This window comes from Manacus candei, unplaced genomic scaffold, assembly GCF_025592945.1.
Source record: "Manacus candei isolate 608988 ecotype Guabito, Panama unplaced genomic scaffold, ASM2559294v1 h1tg000005l, whole genome shotgun sequence".
Classification (NCBI taxonomy): domain Eukaryota; kingdom Metazoa; phylum Chordata; class Aves; order Passeriformes; family Pipridae; genus Manacus; species Manacus candei.
Genome location: NW_026138053.1, coordinates 6,473,989 through 6,491,025, shown reverse-complemented (window position 1 = coordinate 6,491,025; position 17,037 = coordinate 6,473,989). Strand labels below are relative to the sequence as shown.

At 55.4% G+C, this 17,037-nt stretch overlaps 1 protein-coding gene across 2 annotated transcripts; it reads right to left on the bottom strand.

Moving 5' to 3' along the window:
- Nucleotides 1-917: 917 nt before the first annotated feature.
- On the bottom strand, nucleotides 918-15,692 carry ACOT11 (acyl-CoA thioesterase 11). 2 transcript variants are annotated; one of them, XM_051801172.1, is made up of 17 exons: nucleotides 15,527-15,692; nucleotides 9,716-9,914; nucleotides 8,782-8,851; nucleotides 7,035-7,085; nucleotides 5,794-5,854; nucleotides 5,466-5,567; nucleotides 5,071-5,206; nucleotides 4,620-4,776; nucleotides 4,166-4,285; nucleotides 3,923-4,067; nucleotides 2,964-3,019; nucleotides 2,770-2,836; nucleotides 2,601-2,684; nucleotides 2,357-2,490; nucleotides 1,919-2,050; nucleotides 1,716-1,842; nucleotides 918-1,612 (listed from the first exon to the last, which is right to left on the bottom strand). In XM_051801172.1, exons 2-17 carry the CDS (start codon nucleotides 9,852-9,854, stop codon nucleotides 1,457-1,459), a joined length of 1,737 nt encoding a protein of 578 aa, XP_051657132.1. In that variant the 5' UTR covers nucleotides 9,855-9,914; nucleotides 15,527-15,692; the 3' UTR covers nucleotides 918-1,456. The 2 variants fall into 2 exon arrangements, with proteins under 2 accessions (XP_051657132.1, XP_051657127.1); XM_051801167.1 differs by lacking the exon at nucleotides 7,035-7,085 and adding an exon at nucleotides 11,348-11,423 and having other exon boundaries at nucleotides 15,527-15,676.
- Between the last annotated feature and the right edge of the window lie 1,345 nt (nucleotides 15,693-17,037).

The window sequence follows — 17,037 nt, the reverse complement described above, 5'->3', positions numbered from 1 at the left end:
ATGGCCACAGCCAGCCCAGGGTTAGGAGCCACTGGCCAGTGGCCACAAGAGAGGGGCAGGAGCTCCTGCTTATAAACTAGGTGGGGAATTTGGGTGGCAAAGTGCCTTTTTAAGGACTGGATGCTGCAGAAAGGAAAAAACACCCAGGGATGCCTGGAAAAGACCCTGTGCATGTTTTTGGTACCCCATGGCCTCATCTTACCCTGAGCGCAGCATCATCATCACTTGCTCATGGTTAAGCTCTGCAAAACCCATCCTTGGGTTTAAGTTCATGGGGCTCTGGAAGCAAAGTTCTACATGCCCAAGGGCTCCTGGGGCTTGCCCCCCTCCCAGCAGGCAGCAAGCCCTTCAGAACATCAGTTCCATCAGAAAACCTCTGGCTGTGTGACCCAGGAAGGCCTGGGAAGGGGCTCTCCACAGGGCTGTGGCTGAGGGCAGATGTGACTGACGAGTAGCACTTCCACATCCCTGCTGCATTCCAGTGGCTTTCTCAGAGCATCTCAGACTTGGGGAAACAAAGTTTGGCTTTGTCTGATTTTTTGCTTTTTCAGTGCCCCTGAGGCAGTTTGGGGGTTACATCTCAAGGTGTTGGTGCACCCAGCAGACAGGGATAAAGGGGCAGCTCCACAGGTCTGCCCCAGGCATGGTAGCAATGCCTCCGGGCAGTACCCAAAAGCCACTCTCATGGAGCACCGGCTGACACCCCATTCCTACAGCATGAAGTCCTGCCTCAAAGGATCCCCCTCATCCACCTGAGCCCCAGGCAGCAGCTGTTGGGGCACCGTCCCTCTCCTCGCCCAGGGAAATGGCACCTGCCTGGGGCGTGCTGTGGGTGGACAATCCCTGCTCCATTCTTGCCATCCAGGCAGCGAAACAGCAAATCCCCACAGCAGACACTCACCCAGAGCACATACGGATATTTTTCCTTTCAATGCACTTTTATTGCTATTCCTTCCACAGCCCCATGGGGTAGGATTTCAGCCTGGCAGGAGCATGGGCTGTTTGTCAGCCTTGCCTGGGAAGAGAAGCAGCACTTGGGAGAGCAGGATGCACTGCCAGCCACCCCTGCCCTGGGGAGGGGTAGAGCACTCTCTCCATATCACTGCCCCCTCTCTTCCTTTACTACCTCAAAGGGAACCAGTAATCCCCCACAAAGAACCATTAAAAAAAAAAAAAATCTGGTTTAGTGAGATTTTGGATCATATAAAGATTCAAGTAGCGTTAAGTAAACAAGAAAACCAAGTCCTGTACATCAGCTTATAAAATTTCTAAATAAAATTTAAAAAAAAAAAGAAAGAAGAAAAGATATGACACGTCAGTGCAAAGGGATGAGGTGGTACAGTAATGCTCCACCCCAAGCCCCAGGGAGGAGGGTCTGGGTGCCACCATCCACATCCCCTTCCACCATGGAGGTGCCCCTTCATCTGTGTCCGTCTGTCAGCAGGGTGCTGTGGCTCTAGAAGTCCCGCAGCCGTGAGATCAGGTCCTCTTTGTTCTTCAGCAGGAACTTCTCGCAGGCTTCAAAGGTGGCACAGATGTCAGAGGACAGTCCTGCCACGTTGGTGGTGACATAGTTGAGGTACCCTGGCATAGCCTGGTTGTAGTAAGCCACCTGCGAGGCACAGGAGATGGTCAGTAGGGGCACGTGTGAAAGAAGGAGCCTCCCCAACAGGGTGTGGGCAGCATGGCCCCACAGCATGGTCACAGCATCCCACCTTGCTCATCTCCTCTGACTCCGGCCAAATGCAGAAACCAGAGCAGAGTGTCTCCCCACGGGTGTATTCAGCTCGGGGGGGGTGGGTGGGCAGTGTCACCGATCGAAAGGCCACCACATAGGGGTCCCTGGGAAGGAGAGAGGCCAGGTGAGCTGGCACAGCCCAGCTGGCAGGAAACAGGGAGTCGGGCTAGGGACAGTTACCCCTTGCTGCAGGGTTTCCGCCGGGATGCCAGGATGACAAAGTCCTGCAGCTTGCTCTCCTGTCTGTGCATCCGGCTCACCACGTGGTAGATCATGTCATCGTCATCTACCTTCTGGACGAGCTCAGCACTCCTGCAAGGGGAGGCAACCGGTCACAGAAACCCCACTGTGCCCCCCAAATCTGGGGGCTTACACATTTACAGCCCACCACCAGATCCAAAATATTTGGGGGGACCCAAAATAAATGTTTTCTGCAGCCATTAGCCCAGATAGAGTCAGGATGGAGACATGCAGTGGAGGGTCTCTAGGAGCAATCATGGCTCCAGGGCAACACACTTGCTCCCAGGAAAGCCCAAACGGATGCTCAACCACAAGCCCTAAATTTAGGGGTGTGATTTTTGGGAAGGGCTGGGTGCCCAGGAGCCCTGCAGCACTCACGCATAGTGACTGTCCCACTCATGCCGGCGCCGCAGGTTGGAGAGCAGGGAGAAGGCTTGTCTGGCCATGATGCAGACAGACATCTCGATGCGGAAGGACAGGAATTTATCCTCCTCCAGCGTGTACATCCTCACCTTGGGGAGCACGGGGCACAGTTGGGATGTGTTTCCCATCACTAAGCCCCCAGGTTGCCCATGCTTTGGGGGCGAGGGGCAGCTCAGGGGGAAGGGGCAGGGTTTAGTACCTTTTCCTTTTCTCTGGCGAGTGCCCAGTTTGTTTTGGCTACGAGTGTCTTCAGCGCAGAGACGTTGTTGTAGCTCAGATAAACCTGGGGCAGGGGCAGCATGTCAGGGGCAAGAGCAGGGGCAGGAGGTTGGGCAGGAGGCAGAGGCTCCTGCAGGGAAGCATCCTACCTTGTTGCTTTGATCCCAGGGCACAGAGAGTGGTACCTCGGTCTGTTTGCAGGAGACGACGTATTTTCTGCAGGAAAGGAACAGTTTCCCTTATGAGGGGACACAAAGAACCCCCGGACTGTCCCTGCACCCAAGTGCCGAGCCCCTCTCTCCTCCCTCCTCCATGCCCACATCCCACTTGCTTTTCTGCTCACCGGTCCAGCCGAATTTTTTTCCTAGCACTGGCTTCTCTGTACCTCCTTTCTCCATCCTGATAAATGGGAAAAGCCAATTAGGTTAATAGGAAAAGGAGGAAAAAACTCAATCATTTGTCTTTTTGGGAGTGGGAAAAATACGCAGCAGGAAGGGCTGGAAGGTAAAGCCCCTGCACTCACTGGCTGTCACCCCAGCTACACTGCAGTGCTGGTTAGTGATTAATTGTGAGCTATTTGGGCACTGCCACCACGGTGTGATCAATGATGGGCACTGGCACATTAGGGAAAACCCTTATTGTGGCTGCAAAGCTGCAAACAGCCCCTGAAACACAAATCATGTCCCCTTACACCTGCCGATGTCCTCTCCTGGGGGAATAAAACCCCAAAGAAGTCAGCCTGTTTTGAAGAAAGTGCTAGTGCAGTGTTTTAAAGCAGGCAGATATGAGGTTTCAGGGAGCCTGACTCTGGCCATGAGATGATCTTCCTAGGGATCATCCTAGGGAGATCCTAGTTTTAAGGCATCCAAAAAATCAGGCAGGTGGGCAAGGATCAGCCCAGGGGAAGCTGAGATTGAGTTTGCTTTGTTGCTATGCTCACGTGACAGATTTCCTTAAATATTTGGATCTGAGCAAATTATTGATTAAGATGCTTTGAAAAGTAAAAACAACCTCAGAGGTTTGCATTCCTTCCCCTAAATTATAGAAAAAATGAACTGGAATTTGCAGGCAATGCTCTGTTAAGCCTTGCATGGCTAATACATCTCCATCCTCGCACAGGTAAGTGGTTTATTTTATTAGTTATACCGAGCAATCCATTTAATTCACTTGCGATTGAGTAATTTCATTTCCATCATCGTAAAACTGCATTTGTTTTGCTGCGAATCTGAGAGCCCCTCAGGGCTGAGTGGGATTCCCAGGGGTCCAGGGAATTCCAGAGAAGCCATCCCTGCCCATCCTTACCCCTGGCTCGGGAGCCACCATGGGCAGCACGCGGGGCCGGCCCTCCTGGTCCAGCACCTCGAAGGTCATGAAGGCGCTGTTGATGTGCCGCGGGCTGACGGACATCTCCCGGCCGTACGCCTCGGCGCTGACCCCCACCTCCATGCTGCCGGAGAAGAAGGGGTGAGGGTGCGGAGAGCCGTCAGGAGGGTGGGATGGGGACCCCCCCAGGTGGGATGGGGACCTCCTGCTGCCAGCACCCACCTGTTTTTGAAGGCATTGTTGACGATGGCTTTGAGCACCAGGCGGTCCCCAACTTGCGAAGGTCCCCGAAAGTGAAACATCTCGATGGCCCTCAGTGTGGGGTGGGCATGGCACAGCCGGCTGCAGGGTCAGGTGTTACTCCCCAGCCATGGCCCCATGGCACACCCTCCCCAACCCTGTCAGAACCAAGAGGACCCCAAAAAATGTCACCCCTGGATTTCAACTGTCAAAGCCAGCCATGAGAAAGGACAATGAGCCAACCCTTCCCTGGGGTCCCCCAGCTCTACACATCTGTGGGACTCCCTGTATGGCATCGCCCAAGGGTGACGTGCCGGGGACTATCCCTTTGGAAGGTCCCTACAACCCAACTGTGGTCACACCCAGCCAGACTCTGCCCTGGCTATGTGTCCCCTCCAGACACACTATCCCCTACACTGAATCTCTCTTGGGTCACCTGGCTGCAATAGTGGCCACATTCTCCATCCAGGCCATGATCTGCCCACCGAAGGTGTTGCCCTGATGGTTGGCGTGTGGAGGCAGCACCAGCTCCACACTCTCCACACGCGTCTTCTCCGCCGGCACTGCCCCATTGCCATCCCGTGTCTCCAGCTCTGCCACATCGAGAGAACAAGGTTCAGCGTGTTGGATGGCCAGTGGGATCCCCACTACCAGCATCCCATCAGCCCTTTCCCCCTCTCCTCACAGCTGCCCTCCCACTGCATCAACCTCACACACTGTCTGGGATAGTGGGGCTGATCCCCACTCTGCCATGACCAGGGCCTTCCCAAACCTCCACGTGGTGATCATCACTGTTCCCCATCAGCATCCTGCTGAGGAAGGTGATTGTCACCAGTGGGCATCAGGGCTATTTTGGGGATGGAAACCCAGGCTGTGAGACACGGTACCGGTGTCAGGGGGGCTGCGGGTGAGGAGGTCCTTGAGGGTGTCCTTGTGCGCCAGCCGCATGCGGCGGCGCTCAGCGGCGATGCTGTACTCGATCTTCTCCTCCTCCGTCTGTGGGGTCAGTGGCTGCAGCCTCACCTGCAAAGGGGATGGGGCAGTGCAGTCCTGGTGCTGGAGGAGGCAGGGCTCCTTCAGGCTCCTACAGCACCGTGTGTCCCACTGTAAGTGGGCAGAGCCCCCACGCTGCATCCCACAAGCACGGGACAAGGGATCATCAACCCTACTGTGTGCAGAAAGTGTCCTGATGGAAAGCTGGTCCCAGCTCAGCCCCAGAGAGGCCATTTCCTTACTGCCTCTGTGCAGATGACAACCGAGCCCCCCAAGACACCATGCTCACCTTGCTGCCAGAGGGGCTCTGTGCCACGAAGGTGGCGTACGCCTTGCAGATACTGCAGTGCTTCCCGCTGCACAGATCTTCATAGCTCACTTGGATGCCCACCTGGGAGAGGGCACAGCACCCCTGAGAGCCTGCTCTGCTCCCCAGGGACCCACATCCCACCAAGCACCCCTGGACAGAGCCAGCCAGAGAGGATACACATATGGGATCAAAGCTGGGAACTGCAGGAGGATTTGGGGATTTGGCATTTGGCTGTGTGGCTGGTGGGGGTGGGTGCACAGCAAGGGGGGACAGGGGCAGGAGGTGAAGGTGAAGGGCACACACCAACCTCCATGCTGGAGTTAAAGGCTCGGTTCACTTTGGCTTTGATGTTGACAACTTGCCCGACACTGAAAAACAGGAACAGGAGAAAGTGCATGGGGTTACTGGGGGAAAACGGCCACCGAGCAGCTCCCACTGAGGTGCCACAGCATTACAGCCCACTGTCCACTGTGGTAAGGCTTCCTGGGACTGTGGGACATGCTGGATGGCCAGCAAGACATAGGGACAGCCACCTTTGAGACATGAGATCCCACACCTGTCCAGCCCAGCTGGGTGAGATGTCACCCTGAGCAGCTGTGTGCAAGTAGGTCCCCAGATCTGGGGTGCTTGAGCAGAGGAGATGCCAAAGACTTGCTTGGCACCCACTGCCCATATAGACATGCACACTCCTGCCAGAGCAAACGGCTCCTCCAGCCTTGCATCCACTGTCCTGCACAACAGGAGCAGCTGTGGGGCCTCCCCATGGGCCCTCAGCCACAGCCCCAAAGCTGCAGGTACCTTGACTGCTCCTGTCCCTCCTCCTCTCCAGGGCCTCCCCTAGAGCAATGGAAACCTTGGGATACTGGGAGATTGCAGGAGGCAGGATCCAGCCAGGGGCATTTTGCACCATGTCTTAAATTTAACATCTGCTGGCAGCAAACTGCAGCTTGCAGAGTCCAGGAGCTCTCCTCTGTGCCCTCAGCAGGCTTCAGAGCAAACACACAGACAACTTTGGCTCTGCAGCCTAACCTACTCCAAACTGGTACTCACAAAATGAGCAAATGAAGCTTATTAGTGAGACCCACAGCAAACAGTCTTATCAAATGCATTATTAAATCAGGAATATTCCTCATTCCCTAAAAGAGGCCAATGCTAGGAAACCCTGGAAAAATAAATGCTGCCACCATCACTGCAGGTTTGCTCCATAGAGGGCTCAAAACCAGAAGCAAGGAAGAGTCAGCATGTGCTTCAGCGCTGTAACTTTCCCCTTACCCCCCCCAGCATGACTTCTGGTTTCAAATGATCTCTGCTACTCCATACACTGCACGTTGGCTCTGGCTGGAGCAGGGGCAGCCTGAGGCTGGGATGGTGCCTCCAGCCATCCCCCAGCACAGACTCTGGGCCCAATGACAAGCCAAAACATTAGCAAGGTTACATGAGCAGCCTCCATTCACCATGCCATGCCATGCCACGTCAGTGGGGTTAATGCTCCCAACTCACGGCAGAGCTGCGTTAGGCTGGCTGCTCTAGGGCTGCAAACATCCGTACCAGACACCGCTCCTCCCGTCCCGCTGCCCAGCAGGGCTTAGATACAGCTGGCTGGTGCAAAAAGAGAAAGCAAGATGGGGGGAGAGGGTTAGAGGCGATGGAAGCGGCCACACGGATGCTCCGGATGGATTTGAGGTGAGGGGCATGCAAGGGCAGGGGGCCAGGAAGGCATGTTGGCAGCCCCAGATGTTGATACATAGCCCGAAAAATACTTTATCTTCTCTCCCCTTATCAAACAGTACAAGCCAGTGCCATAAAAGCCACACAAAGCCTGGCTCAAAGGTTCGTGCAATAACCCCGGGAGGTCGCACTTCCACACGGCAGGGCAGAGGGACGGGGACGATCTGCTGCACAGCTGATGAGTTTTAAGCCAGTGATGTTTTGGGGTCTCCTCCGTGCCCCCAAGCATCTACAGCTCCTCCCTGCCTCTCCCCCACAGCAGGAGGGAAGCAGAAAGCACAAACAGCTGGATGAGGAGGAGAGCCAACAACAAACACCACATAAAGCTCCTCCGCCCTCCAACAGCTCTGCGGGAAATCCCTGCCAGGCCCCTTGCTTGGAGCCTTAAGCTGGACCACAGCAAATGGGATCTGAGCCAGGAGCAGCACAAATTCCCTGACCCCTTGGAGTAGTGCCCAACTCTTCCCTGAGGAGAGACAAATGCTTTTCAGGGCTTGATGTAATGCTGCGGAGCAGGGCTTGCGTCTGTCATCCTGCTCCCGAAACCCATGGGGAAAAGCTTCCCAGGCAAAGCTGCCCTGGGAGCTGGAGCCATGTGGCAGGGTATCAACCCCAGTGGTGCCACTTCTGCCAGTGGGAGGTGGCATCAGGGCTGCACCACGCCCCCACACTGTGGATTTGTCATGGAGCTGAGGCCAGGGCAATGCGCAGCTCATCTCCACCAACCCACCAGCATCCAATATGAGAGGGCAAAAGTGGGAGTTCAGCATTTCCTGGGAATGACGGTGAAACCCAAGAGTGAGTCGGACTTCCCAGGGTGAAATAAATCAGTTGACAGCTGGGGACCCCAGTGCCAGCCCTGGGTGCCCACATTGGTCCCTGCACCAGCAGGCAGACCTGCACAGCAGGGAATGGTTGGACAGTGTGGATCCTGTACTGCAAGGGATCCTATACTGCACGGATCCTATACTGCATGGCAGGGATGTAGAGAAATGTTGTCCCCTGCCACACGGCAGCCCTGGGGCTGCCTATGTCAGGGTGCAGGGACAGCACCCAGAGGCTGCCAGGACAAGCCTGGGAGGGGAGTTTGGCCAAGCAAAACCCAGCCTGATGCATCTCACAAAGTGATGTGCAGGGAGGTCCCACCTCCCCCAGCACCCGGTGGGTGGGGGAGCCCCACCACGCCCCAGCCACCCACATGGCCATTAGAGAGGCACGATTTGCAAGATTTGAGTTTTCCAGAGCACTAAATCAGAGTTGCTTCTTAAACAAAGCCAGGGAGGAGCTGGCGTTGGGGGAAATACCGGGAAGCCAACCCAGCAGGAGCTCTCCAGGCACCCAGACAGAGGATAAATCAGAGCAGACAGTCAGTCCTCAGCCCTGCGGTGGAGATGGAGCCTCAATCCCTGGCTGGCCTGTGAGCCTGGCACTGCTACCACATCTCCTCCTCTCCCAAGCATGCTGCTGCCTGTTCCAGCTCCAGCCCCACTGTCCACATTGCACCCAGCAGATGGGAAAAAACCCTCCGTTTCCTTGCGCATGCCCTGTTGGAGCACCAAGTATTTACCTAATGGTATGCTCAAAATAGATATCATCCATAGAAGCTGTGACGCACGGGCAGCCAGCGTGTCTCTCGGCTGGAAGGGAAAAACAAACTGCATCAGCAACCTGCAGCGACACGTCGAGGGTTTGAGGGGCAAGTGTGCTCCTTTGCCCCATGGTTGGTTACACTGGTGACACCCCAGCCAGCACCCCTTCCCTGCTCATGTCCACTGCTGCATTTCTGGGGGACAAGAGTGGGATTTGGGGTTTCTCCTCCCACAGCAGCATGGATTTGCAGATGTTTAAAGGTTTGGAGGGTGTGCTGCGAGTATAACTGGGAGGCACGTTGTCCTTCTGTTTGCCTTCCCTTCATGTGTTTGCAGCTGTGGGGATGCTCCAGCAGCCGATACCATCTCCCCACACACAGCAAATATTTTAAAGCTGCTCTGCCGGTCTCACTTTCTGTTGGGACTCCAGGAACCTCAAACTGCAAAACTGCTGTGGGAACCTCATCAAACTGCAGAATTGAACCTGTTTCCTGTCATAACCTCCCTGTGCTTGGTGGGGCAGCCAAGCTGGTGAGCTCCATCACTTCCCGCTGAGTAGAGGAGCTCATTCCCTTCTGGCTGCTGCTAGGATGCTGGGGATGTCACTGGCCTGGTCTCACCATGCCCTGCATACCAGGCAAGGAAAAGGGCAGCATTTTGAAAGAAGCTGGTGTGGATTTTGATCCATTCCTAAGCCAGCATGCATGCTGCAGTGCACGTCTCCTCCCCTTCTTGTTTGCTCTCTAATTACTCAGCAAAATGGCATGATGTGGGGTCCCCAGCTGGCATCACTCTGAGGGACAGTGCTGGACTGCCAGGCATGCTGCTGATAAGCTGGCTCCTGGGGACACTGCCTGGTCATTCCCTCCCAGCCCAGCAGGACGATGACTCCAGAGGGAGAGGATGGCTTACCGGAGAGGCAGGCGGCCGTGTCGATCCACTTGAGCAGCTGGCCAGTGCTGAGCTCATTGCGGTGATTGGTGTGGCAGGGCAGCACCAGCTGGCTCATCTGCACCTCCGTGGGGTTGCGGGCAGGCAAGGGGCTCGCCATGGCCCCTGGTGCCTCCTCCCGCTCCCCTGGCTCCTGGGAACGTGGTGGAGAGGTTGAGCCCTGGTGGGACAAGAGCTCCATTTTAACCAAACCCCCAAGACAGCAGTGACCATGATGCCCACTCCCCTCACTGACCCAGAAGAACCCCAGCCCTGCATATCCCTGGACACCACCAAAATCCACCCAGTCCTTGCCAAATACATAGTTCCCACAGCCAAAAGGAAAAAAATCCCTCTAAAAAAAGCTCCATGGTTTCCAGGCCATTTATCACCAAACCCCACTGCTTCCTCCCAAAACCTATGCAAAACCCCTCCCAAAGTCAATCAGTTCTCTGTGAAGAAATTTTTCTCCCCTAACAGCTTTATTTTTAGGGTGCTGCAGCAAAGACTGGGTTCACTCTCCTGAGGTTGGGTATGTAGCAGTGTTCCACACCTTCCACCAACACCCCCCTTTGCCAAAGAAAACACTGAAAGCTGTGTGGTACAAGCAGCAGAGGAGAAGCATCCAGGGCAGTAAAATATGTTCCCTGTTGGCTTGGCCATTTGCTGGGCACAGAGCAGCTCCCCTGGCACCCCGGTGTGAGGCAGGATGGGAGAGAGAAGCAGCTACTGTGGCGGTGCTGGCAAGGAAAATAGCTGATGAGATGTCAAGTGAGTCGTGTTACACAAGGGGTGAACTCAGCCCAGTGAGTAATTAAGGAGACACGAAGAGTTGTCTGGGCTTCGTCACAGCCCTTCCTTCCGCTTTCTGCTCCCACTGCGGCTCCTGCTCACAGCACTTGTTGCAAGAGTCCCACTGCAGCAGCTTCTCTGCCCTTTGCTTTGCCTGGATTCTTTCAAAGACCGGTTTATGCTGAAAATGAAGCTTTCCCGACTACCCTGAGCTCACCGCCTCTCAGAATAGCATTTTTCTCCAGCGGGTCAAACCTCTGTTTCCATAGCTACTGATACACGACATCCCAGGAACAGCACAAGCCTCGCCTCAGCGGAGACGGTGGCGAGTGCATCAAGCCAAGCCTACGGTAAAGGGCCCCCCATCCCACAGTGAGATGGAGCCTCGGCCACCAGAGCCCCTCCAGTGGGCTCCAAACCCCTCTGTGAACCTCCCAAGCTGCTTCCCAGCGTGCAGAGGAGCCTACACGAGTACCACAGAGCTATTTCAGGAAGCCAGCAGGCTCTGGGGTTCGAGCCAGCAATGCAAAGAGCTCCAAAGCCGCCTGCTGCAGAGCGAGCAGACAGCCTGGCTGGAGATCCCAATGGTCATTTTCCTGGCGTTTGACATTCCTGAATTTCAGGGGAAAAGCTGCTACCCATGGGAAAAGCTCTGACCCTGAGGTAGCTAGCGCACGGGCAGGGATGCTGATGGGGAGCAGATGCAACTGGGGCCGGTGCAGGTCTGGGAGCAGCTCCTGGCACAGGATGGCATTTGCCTTGGTTAGTAGCCACTGGCACAACTGGGGAGCCCTGGGGTTAGTTGCACGGCATGGGGGGTACCTGGAGGCCATTGCAACAGAAGTTCAAGATCTCTTCAGGGACTACAATATTCCCCTTGACCATTTTTAAGAGACACCTGGAAAGCAGAAGAGTGGCTCTGGTTACAGCAGGACTGGCAGATCGGGAGTGGCTGTTTTCCAGCAGGGACAAGACAGTGTGTGTGTCGGGTTGTCACACCCTGTCCCCACATCCCAAGCTGACGTCCCTCGCCGCACCACTTACCCCTCACCAGCACCTATTAGGGAGCTGCCCGAGCCGAAACAGAGAAGGGCAGAACCGGGGCTGGTGCCTGCCATTCCTTGGGGGTCAGGACCCGTGCTCACTGGCTGCGATGAAAGAGTCCAGCTATTTTAGGGTGCTGGACCGAGCCCAGGGCACAGGGTCATGGCCCATCCCTCCGTCAGTGATGCTGTGTCAGTGCTCCCCCGTGTTGCTACACATGAGAGAGGACTGTGCCTTGAAGCTCCCCTGGCCAGAGTGGTGACACCGCCGCAGTCACAAGACAGCCGGGAGCATATTTTTGGCAGTGGGCAGGGCTGAGGCTGTTCACGGGTGGTACCAGGGGCAGCAAATGGGAAGCACACAATGCCAGCAACACCACTGTGCTGTGCTCCAGCCCCTCTGTCTCTGAAGCCCTGGCATTCCACAAGGGCACTGTGTGTCCTTGGGTGCCCTCAGGCTCCCAGGCCACATGCATGGTGACTGGGTCCCAGTTGGACATCGTGGTGGCATTGCAAGGAAAGGCAGAGTGGGAGCTGCAGCAAAACACAAGTGGAAGGGGCTTTATATTTACAGTTTGCTTTTAAACACAACACCGCCGGGCCCTTGGCATGCCTTCAGCTTCCCAGCACATATCCCTCTCCCACGCAGGTACAACCAGGCTGCTGGAGGCAGCAGCTCCTTTCCCAAGGTGTGGGATTGACTGACTTTAGCACAGGGTTAAAAAAGTGGAAGCTGCAGGTTTGCCTCCTGCACCCTCAGCCCTTTGCAGGGGCTGAGGTTGGGGCATCACACAGCATTGGTACAAAACAAGGGTTCTCAGGTCACCTACAGATGTAAATGGCACCACTGAGCCTCTCACAGCCTCCCACCCTTGCCCCAGTGGCACCGTGTTTTGTTTTCCCAGCCCCGTGACCTCTCCAGCCTTGTTATGGAGGCCTGGGAGCTTCATTATGGCTCACCCACCCTTGCAAGAGCCCAGTGCAAGGGTTACTGTCCTGTTTAGCAAAATGGGTTTGCTCCCTAATTGCAGGCACAAGCAGTGGCTAGGGGCGGTCCTGTTACACCCCATAGCCACAGCAGACAGCGCCTGAGGGACATTCCTTGGAAACCCAAACCTGCTCCTGGCTCGGCAATTGTGTCAGCTTGTCCCCTGGGTTGCGTTAGCAGGAGGGGGAAGAAAACAGAGCTGTCTGCTTTGCATCATCCCCCTGCTATTTCCCAGGCAGCCCCGGCCCACACTCCCACCCTGGGGAAGGGGAGCACCCCAGCCACGCTCCAGAGACATGGAACCATCCAGTCAGTGAGTATTTATGGAGTATTTGTTATCGAAACTAAGCGAGCAAGTGTCTGTCCTCATTAAAATTTTCAGCCTCACTCAACTGTCACATTTTTAAAGCTGTTGACTGATGCAGCCCTCAGGTCACCATGGCAACGGGATGCAGTACCCAGGCGATGATGCTCTTACTCTGTCACCCCTTGAGTGACCCACTTCTATCCAAAAAAAAAAAAAAAAGTTTGCATTAGGAAAAAATCTCTTCCAGTATAATATTTTTCTTGCTTCCTGCCATGCTCGGTCTCTGCGCTGCCAAAGGCATAAGGAGCCCACAGAGCAAACCAGGGAGGGCACAGTGGGGGAGACATTCCGAGGAATCTGCAAATACCAGGGGAGAGGGATCCCACAGCTCTCCTATTCCCTGTGTCCCACAGCAGCAAAACACCCACAAGCTCTAGAGAAGGTCTCTGCTGCTGAACTGGGTGCCAGCCTTTTTGGGAATCATATGGGGACCACCAGCTTGAAAGTCTTCATTGTAAACCCTGTTGGGTTCCACAGCCCCTGGGATGATGCCAGGCAAGGATGCAGAAGAGTGATTGTACCTCAAATCCTTGAGCCCAGTGGAAGCAGGGGGTTTGCTTTAGCCACCCCCAAGCAGTGGATGAGAGGAATGGACAAGAGTGAAACTGGGGTCACCGGTGCTGGGCTGTGGGGGGTTTGGGCAGAGTGGGGCAGCCTCACACCTCAAGCCACCCCTGCCTGCCCTCAGAGCTCTCCCATCATCCTGCTGCTGCCTGCCAAACACCTAATCCCCATTTTTCCTGGCCTGGCTCTGCCTCCTACTCCCACCCCAGCCCCTCAACCTTACCCCTCCCCGGAAATATTTGAAGAAAAAAAAAGGGGGAAGATGGGGAGGAGGAAAGCGGCAACAATGAAGTTCTCATGGGGGATTATTGGTGTATAATTGAGCAATATCCATGGTAACAAGCAAATCTGCACGTGTTAAAAAATTAACCTGACCTACTTTGGGAAATTCTGCCATCTCCACAGGGCAGTGAGGGCTCTCCATCCCCCGAGCCCCGGCCTGACAGTCCCAGTGCCAGCAGGGGCAAAGCCCTGGTGCGCCCAGGGATGAGACAGGCAGGTTTTGTGCAAGGGGAGATGTCCCTTCCCGTGGGACCCCCACTGGTAAGTGGCAACAGAAACACCCAGTACAGCTCAACTCCATCACCCCATGCCCATCAGGATGGTGTTGGGTCCCCGGGATGAGACCCAGTGGGACAAAATGGACTGAATTGCTGGGTCACAGCACAGTTGAGGAAACATAAGTGAGGAAACACAGCGGTTCCCTGCAGTTGGTCTCAGTGGGACCCCAGGAGGGCAGCCAGCCCAGGAGAAAGGCCAGGGCACCTTGCAAGTGGTATTTTTGGCACCATACATCATGTTTCCCTAGAGTTCACAGAGCAAAGCCAGGCATGAGGCCAGGAAAGTACAAACCAAGGGTTAAAGGCAATGGGAAGATGCAGAATGACTCCTCTTACGAGGGGTCAGGGCTTTACAACCATCACCCATGGGAAAGTTTAATTCAGGGTGAGCGCAGCAGGGACCTCTCCAGTCCCCTCACATCCCTCTCCATCACTGAGTGAAGCATCCCCAGCCCCGGCCATGCCCGCAGCCCCATCCATACCCCTGCCCAGATGCTCTCTGCAGCTCCCGTGAGGCTCCCAGGAAGGCTGGTGCTGGTTTGCCAGCACAGGGGTGAAGTCCCTCAGGGAGTGTCCCAGGGGACAAAGGTCTGGCTCTGGCCCAGGGGGAGAGCAGAGCCACGTGTCACCCTGGCACAACTGCAAACCCCGAGAGGGCCAAAATTCACATGCATGGGCACATCCAACAGCATCACCCAGCCCACGCACCTTTGCCCTGCCACCCACGGCACTCCCAGGGTGGAGATTGCCATAACATCAATACAACCGGGGTTAAGACCTCCACAGTCAAGCTCACCAAGCTGGAAACCACCATAGTGGAGACCGAGATGGTTTACACCCTGGAGGTCTCCACTGTGGTGGTCTCCACCGTGGTGGTCACCATGGTTGAGACCCCTGGGACGAAAACTACCCAGGTGGTGCAGTAGTCTCTACCGTGGTGGCCTCCACCATGGTAGTTACCATGGCCAAGACCACCTCAGTTGAGACCATGGGGGTGAAGACCAGTGCAACATTGTGCCACCCAGCCACCCACACTGCCCCAACCAGCCCCAGTACACCCCTCTACCATCCTGGCACCACCATTCCCCACAGCCCTGTGACCATGCTTCCCAAATATCTGTCCCTGCTTTTAAGCGAAAAAAAAAGCTGATTCAAGCCAACTCTCCCCCGCTGTCCCTGTTGCAGCCGGAGGGTGCCACGTCCCTGTTGACAAGTCGCCAGTGCCGACCGCAGTGGAGCACCAGGACACCTCATTGCGAACCCCACAGGCAACAAAGCATCACCCGGGCGACCAGAGGGGCACAAAGGGCTTTCACTCCACACCTTCCCCCTGGCAGAGCTGCCCAGCACCGATGCAAGCCAGGACAAGCCACCGCTCCACTGCCGGGAGTGGAACTCTGCAGCAGCGCCAGACACTGGCTCACGCTCACTCAGCTGTGGGGTTCCCCCCCCTTGTCCCCGGCTCCCCACAGCCCTCACCTCAGCCAGAAGAAGCTAAGCATTTGCGGGAGGTGTCGAGGCGATGGCTGGCTCGGAGGAGAAGCGTCCGGACACCTGCGCGCTCGGCCGGCACCGGGCGCGGGCGTCGAGGCCGGGCTGGCGCGGAGCCCTGGGACGGGGCCAGCGCACACCCCCTCCCGCTTCCTTAAATATGGTCATGCATAACTTTTCTTAAGGTAGCGCTTGGCAGATCTGCTCTTCCCTGGAAAATGGCCGGCGCTCTGAACGCTGGCTCTGGATGCAGGAGGGAATGTGTCTGGCTGGCTGCAGAGCCAGGGAGCGTGGCGGGAGGCACCGGAGCGCTGCCAACAGCTCTGCGGAGCAGGGTCCTGCCGGCTTCCTTCATCTCTCCCCAGGGAGCAGCCCCTGGAATGAGGTCCTGGGTCCCCTCCCCAGGCCACTCGTCACCCTCTCTTCTCCTCCCACCACCCCAGTGAGAGGCACTCAGTTAAACTTGTCGGAAAATATCCGTATTTTTCCCAGAGCTGCGGGCACGGACACCATGCTGGGAGAGCCTCAGCAAACTTCTCCAGAGCCACTCCAACCCACACAGCTGCTCCCTGGCTCTGCTGCCTTTGAAGTACCTTTAACAGGGCTTATCACAAAAACTTTTTCTTTTTTTTTTAAACAAGGAAATAAAATGCAAATTACCATGTCACCACAATAATGACTACTGGGTTTGGGGGAGATGTTCTATTTGTATTTGATGTACAACTCTTATAAGTGAATCTTGGTAATCGACCTACAAGAGTTTGATCAAAGCTTCTGGCAGGCACTGGCAGCACAAGTGTTGCCACTGGAAAGCCAGCAGAGAAGTAATTAGGCAAATTCAATAGGAAATAAGGCGTCACTTTTTTTGGTAAATGAGAATAACCAAGCTCTGAAACAGAGCAAAAGCTCCTGCCTCAGCAACCTCAGTTTTAGGCTGGATATGGATTCAACAGAACCCTAGCCCTGGGTGCAGGTGAGGTGGGACACCTGGATACCTCTGCGAAGGCTGGGCCAGGCTGGGATGGAACTGGTGGCCCAGCTCAAGGCAGTGCTTGCCCACTGGTGGTTGGAGCCGTTGGGAGATGGAAGAAGCAGCACCACACTGCACCAGAAGATTGATCCAATTATGGTGATGGAGATTCCCTCTGGAAGAAGATTGTTGCCTTGGAACTTTAACCCCACTGAGCATTTCCTGCTCAGCTGCTTGTATAAAATCTGTAATTCTTCATTCTCAGAGTAGGGACAGGACAGCACAACCCCTTTCATATCTTGCAGGTAACTCTGCACACCCAGATGCAATTAACTCTCATTATTTCAGAAAATAACATTTCCTTTAAAGCATTCTCTTTTGGGACAGCAAATAAGATATTTCTCACCAAGATGGTTTTCTACACACTCGCAGCAGCCCAGGTGCCCTGCAAACCAGATTGCAGCAAGCATCCTCTAGAAGATCTCCCCACCTTTAGCACGGAGGCTCCTGGCCAGGAAGCTCTTCAGGG

Bases quoted from the DNA above. Each gene is read 5' to 3' on its own strand.
- ACOT11 (XM_051801167.1), bottom strand. From the start codon at position 15,549: ATGCTTAGCTTCTTCTGGCTGAG. The intron at 5,855-8,781 runs GTAAATACTTGG...CCTGTTTTTCAG, and splicing joins TATTTTGAGCATACCATTAG to TGTCGGGCAAGTTGTCAACA. The intron at 1,613-1,715 runs GTGGGATGCTGT...TGTGCCTCGCAG, and splicing joins AGTCAGAGGAGATGAGCAAG to GTGGCTTACTACAACCAGGC.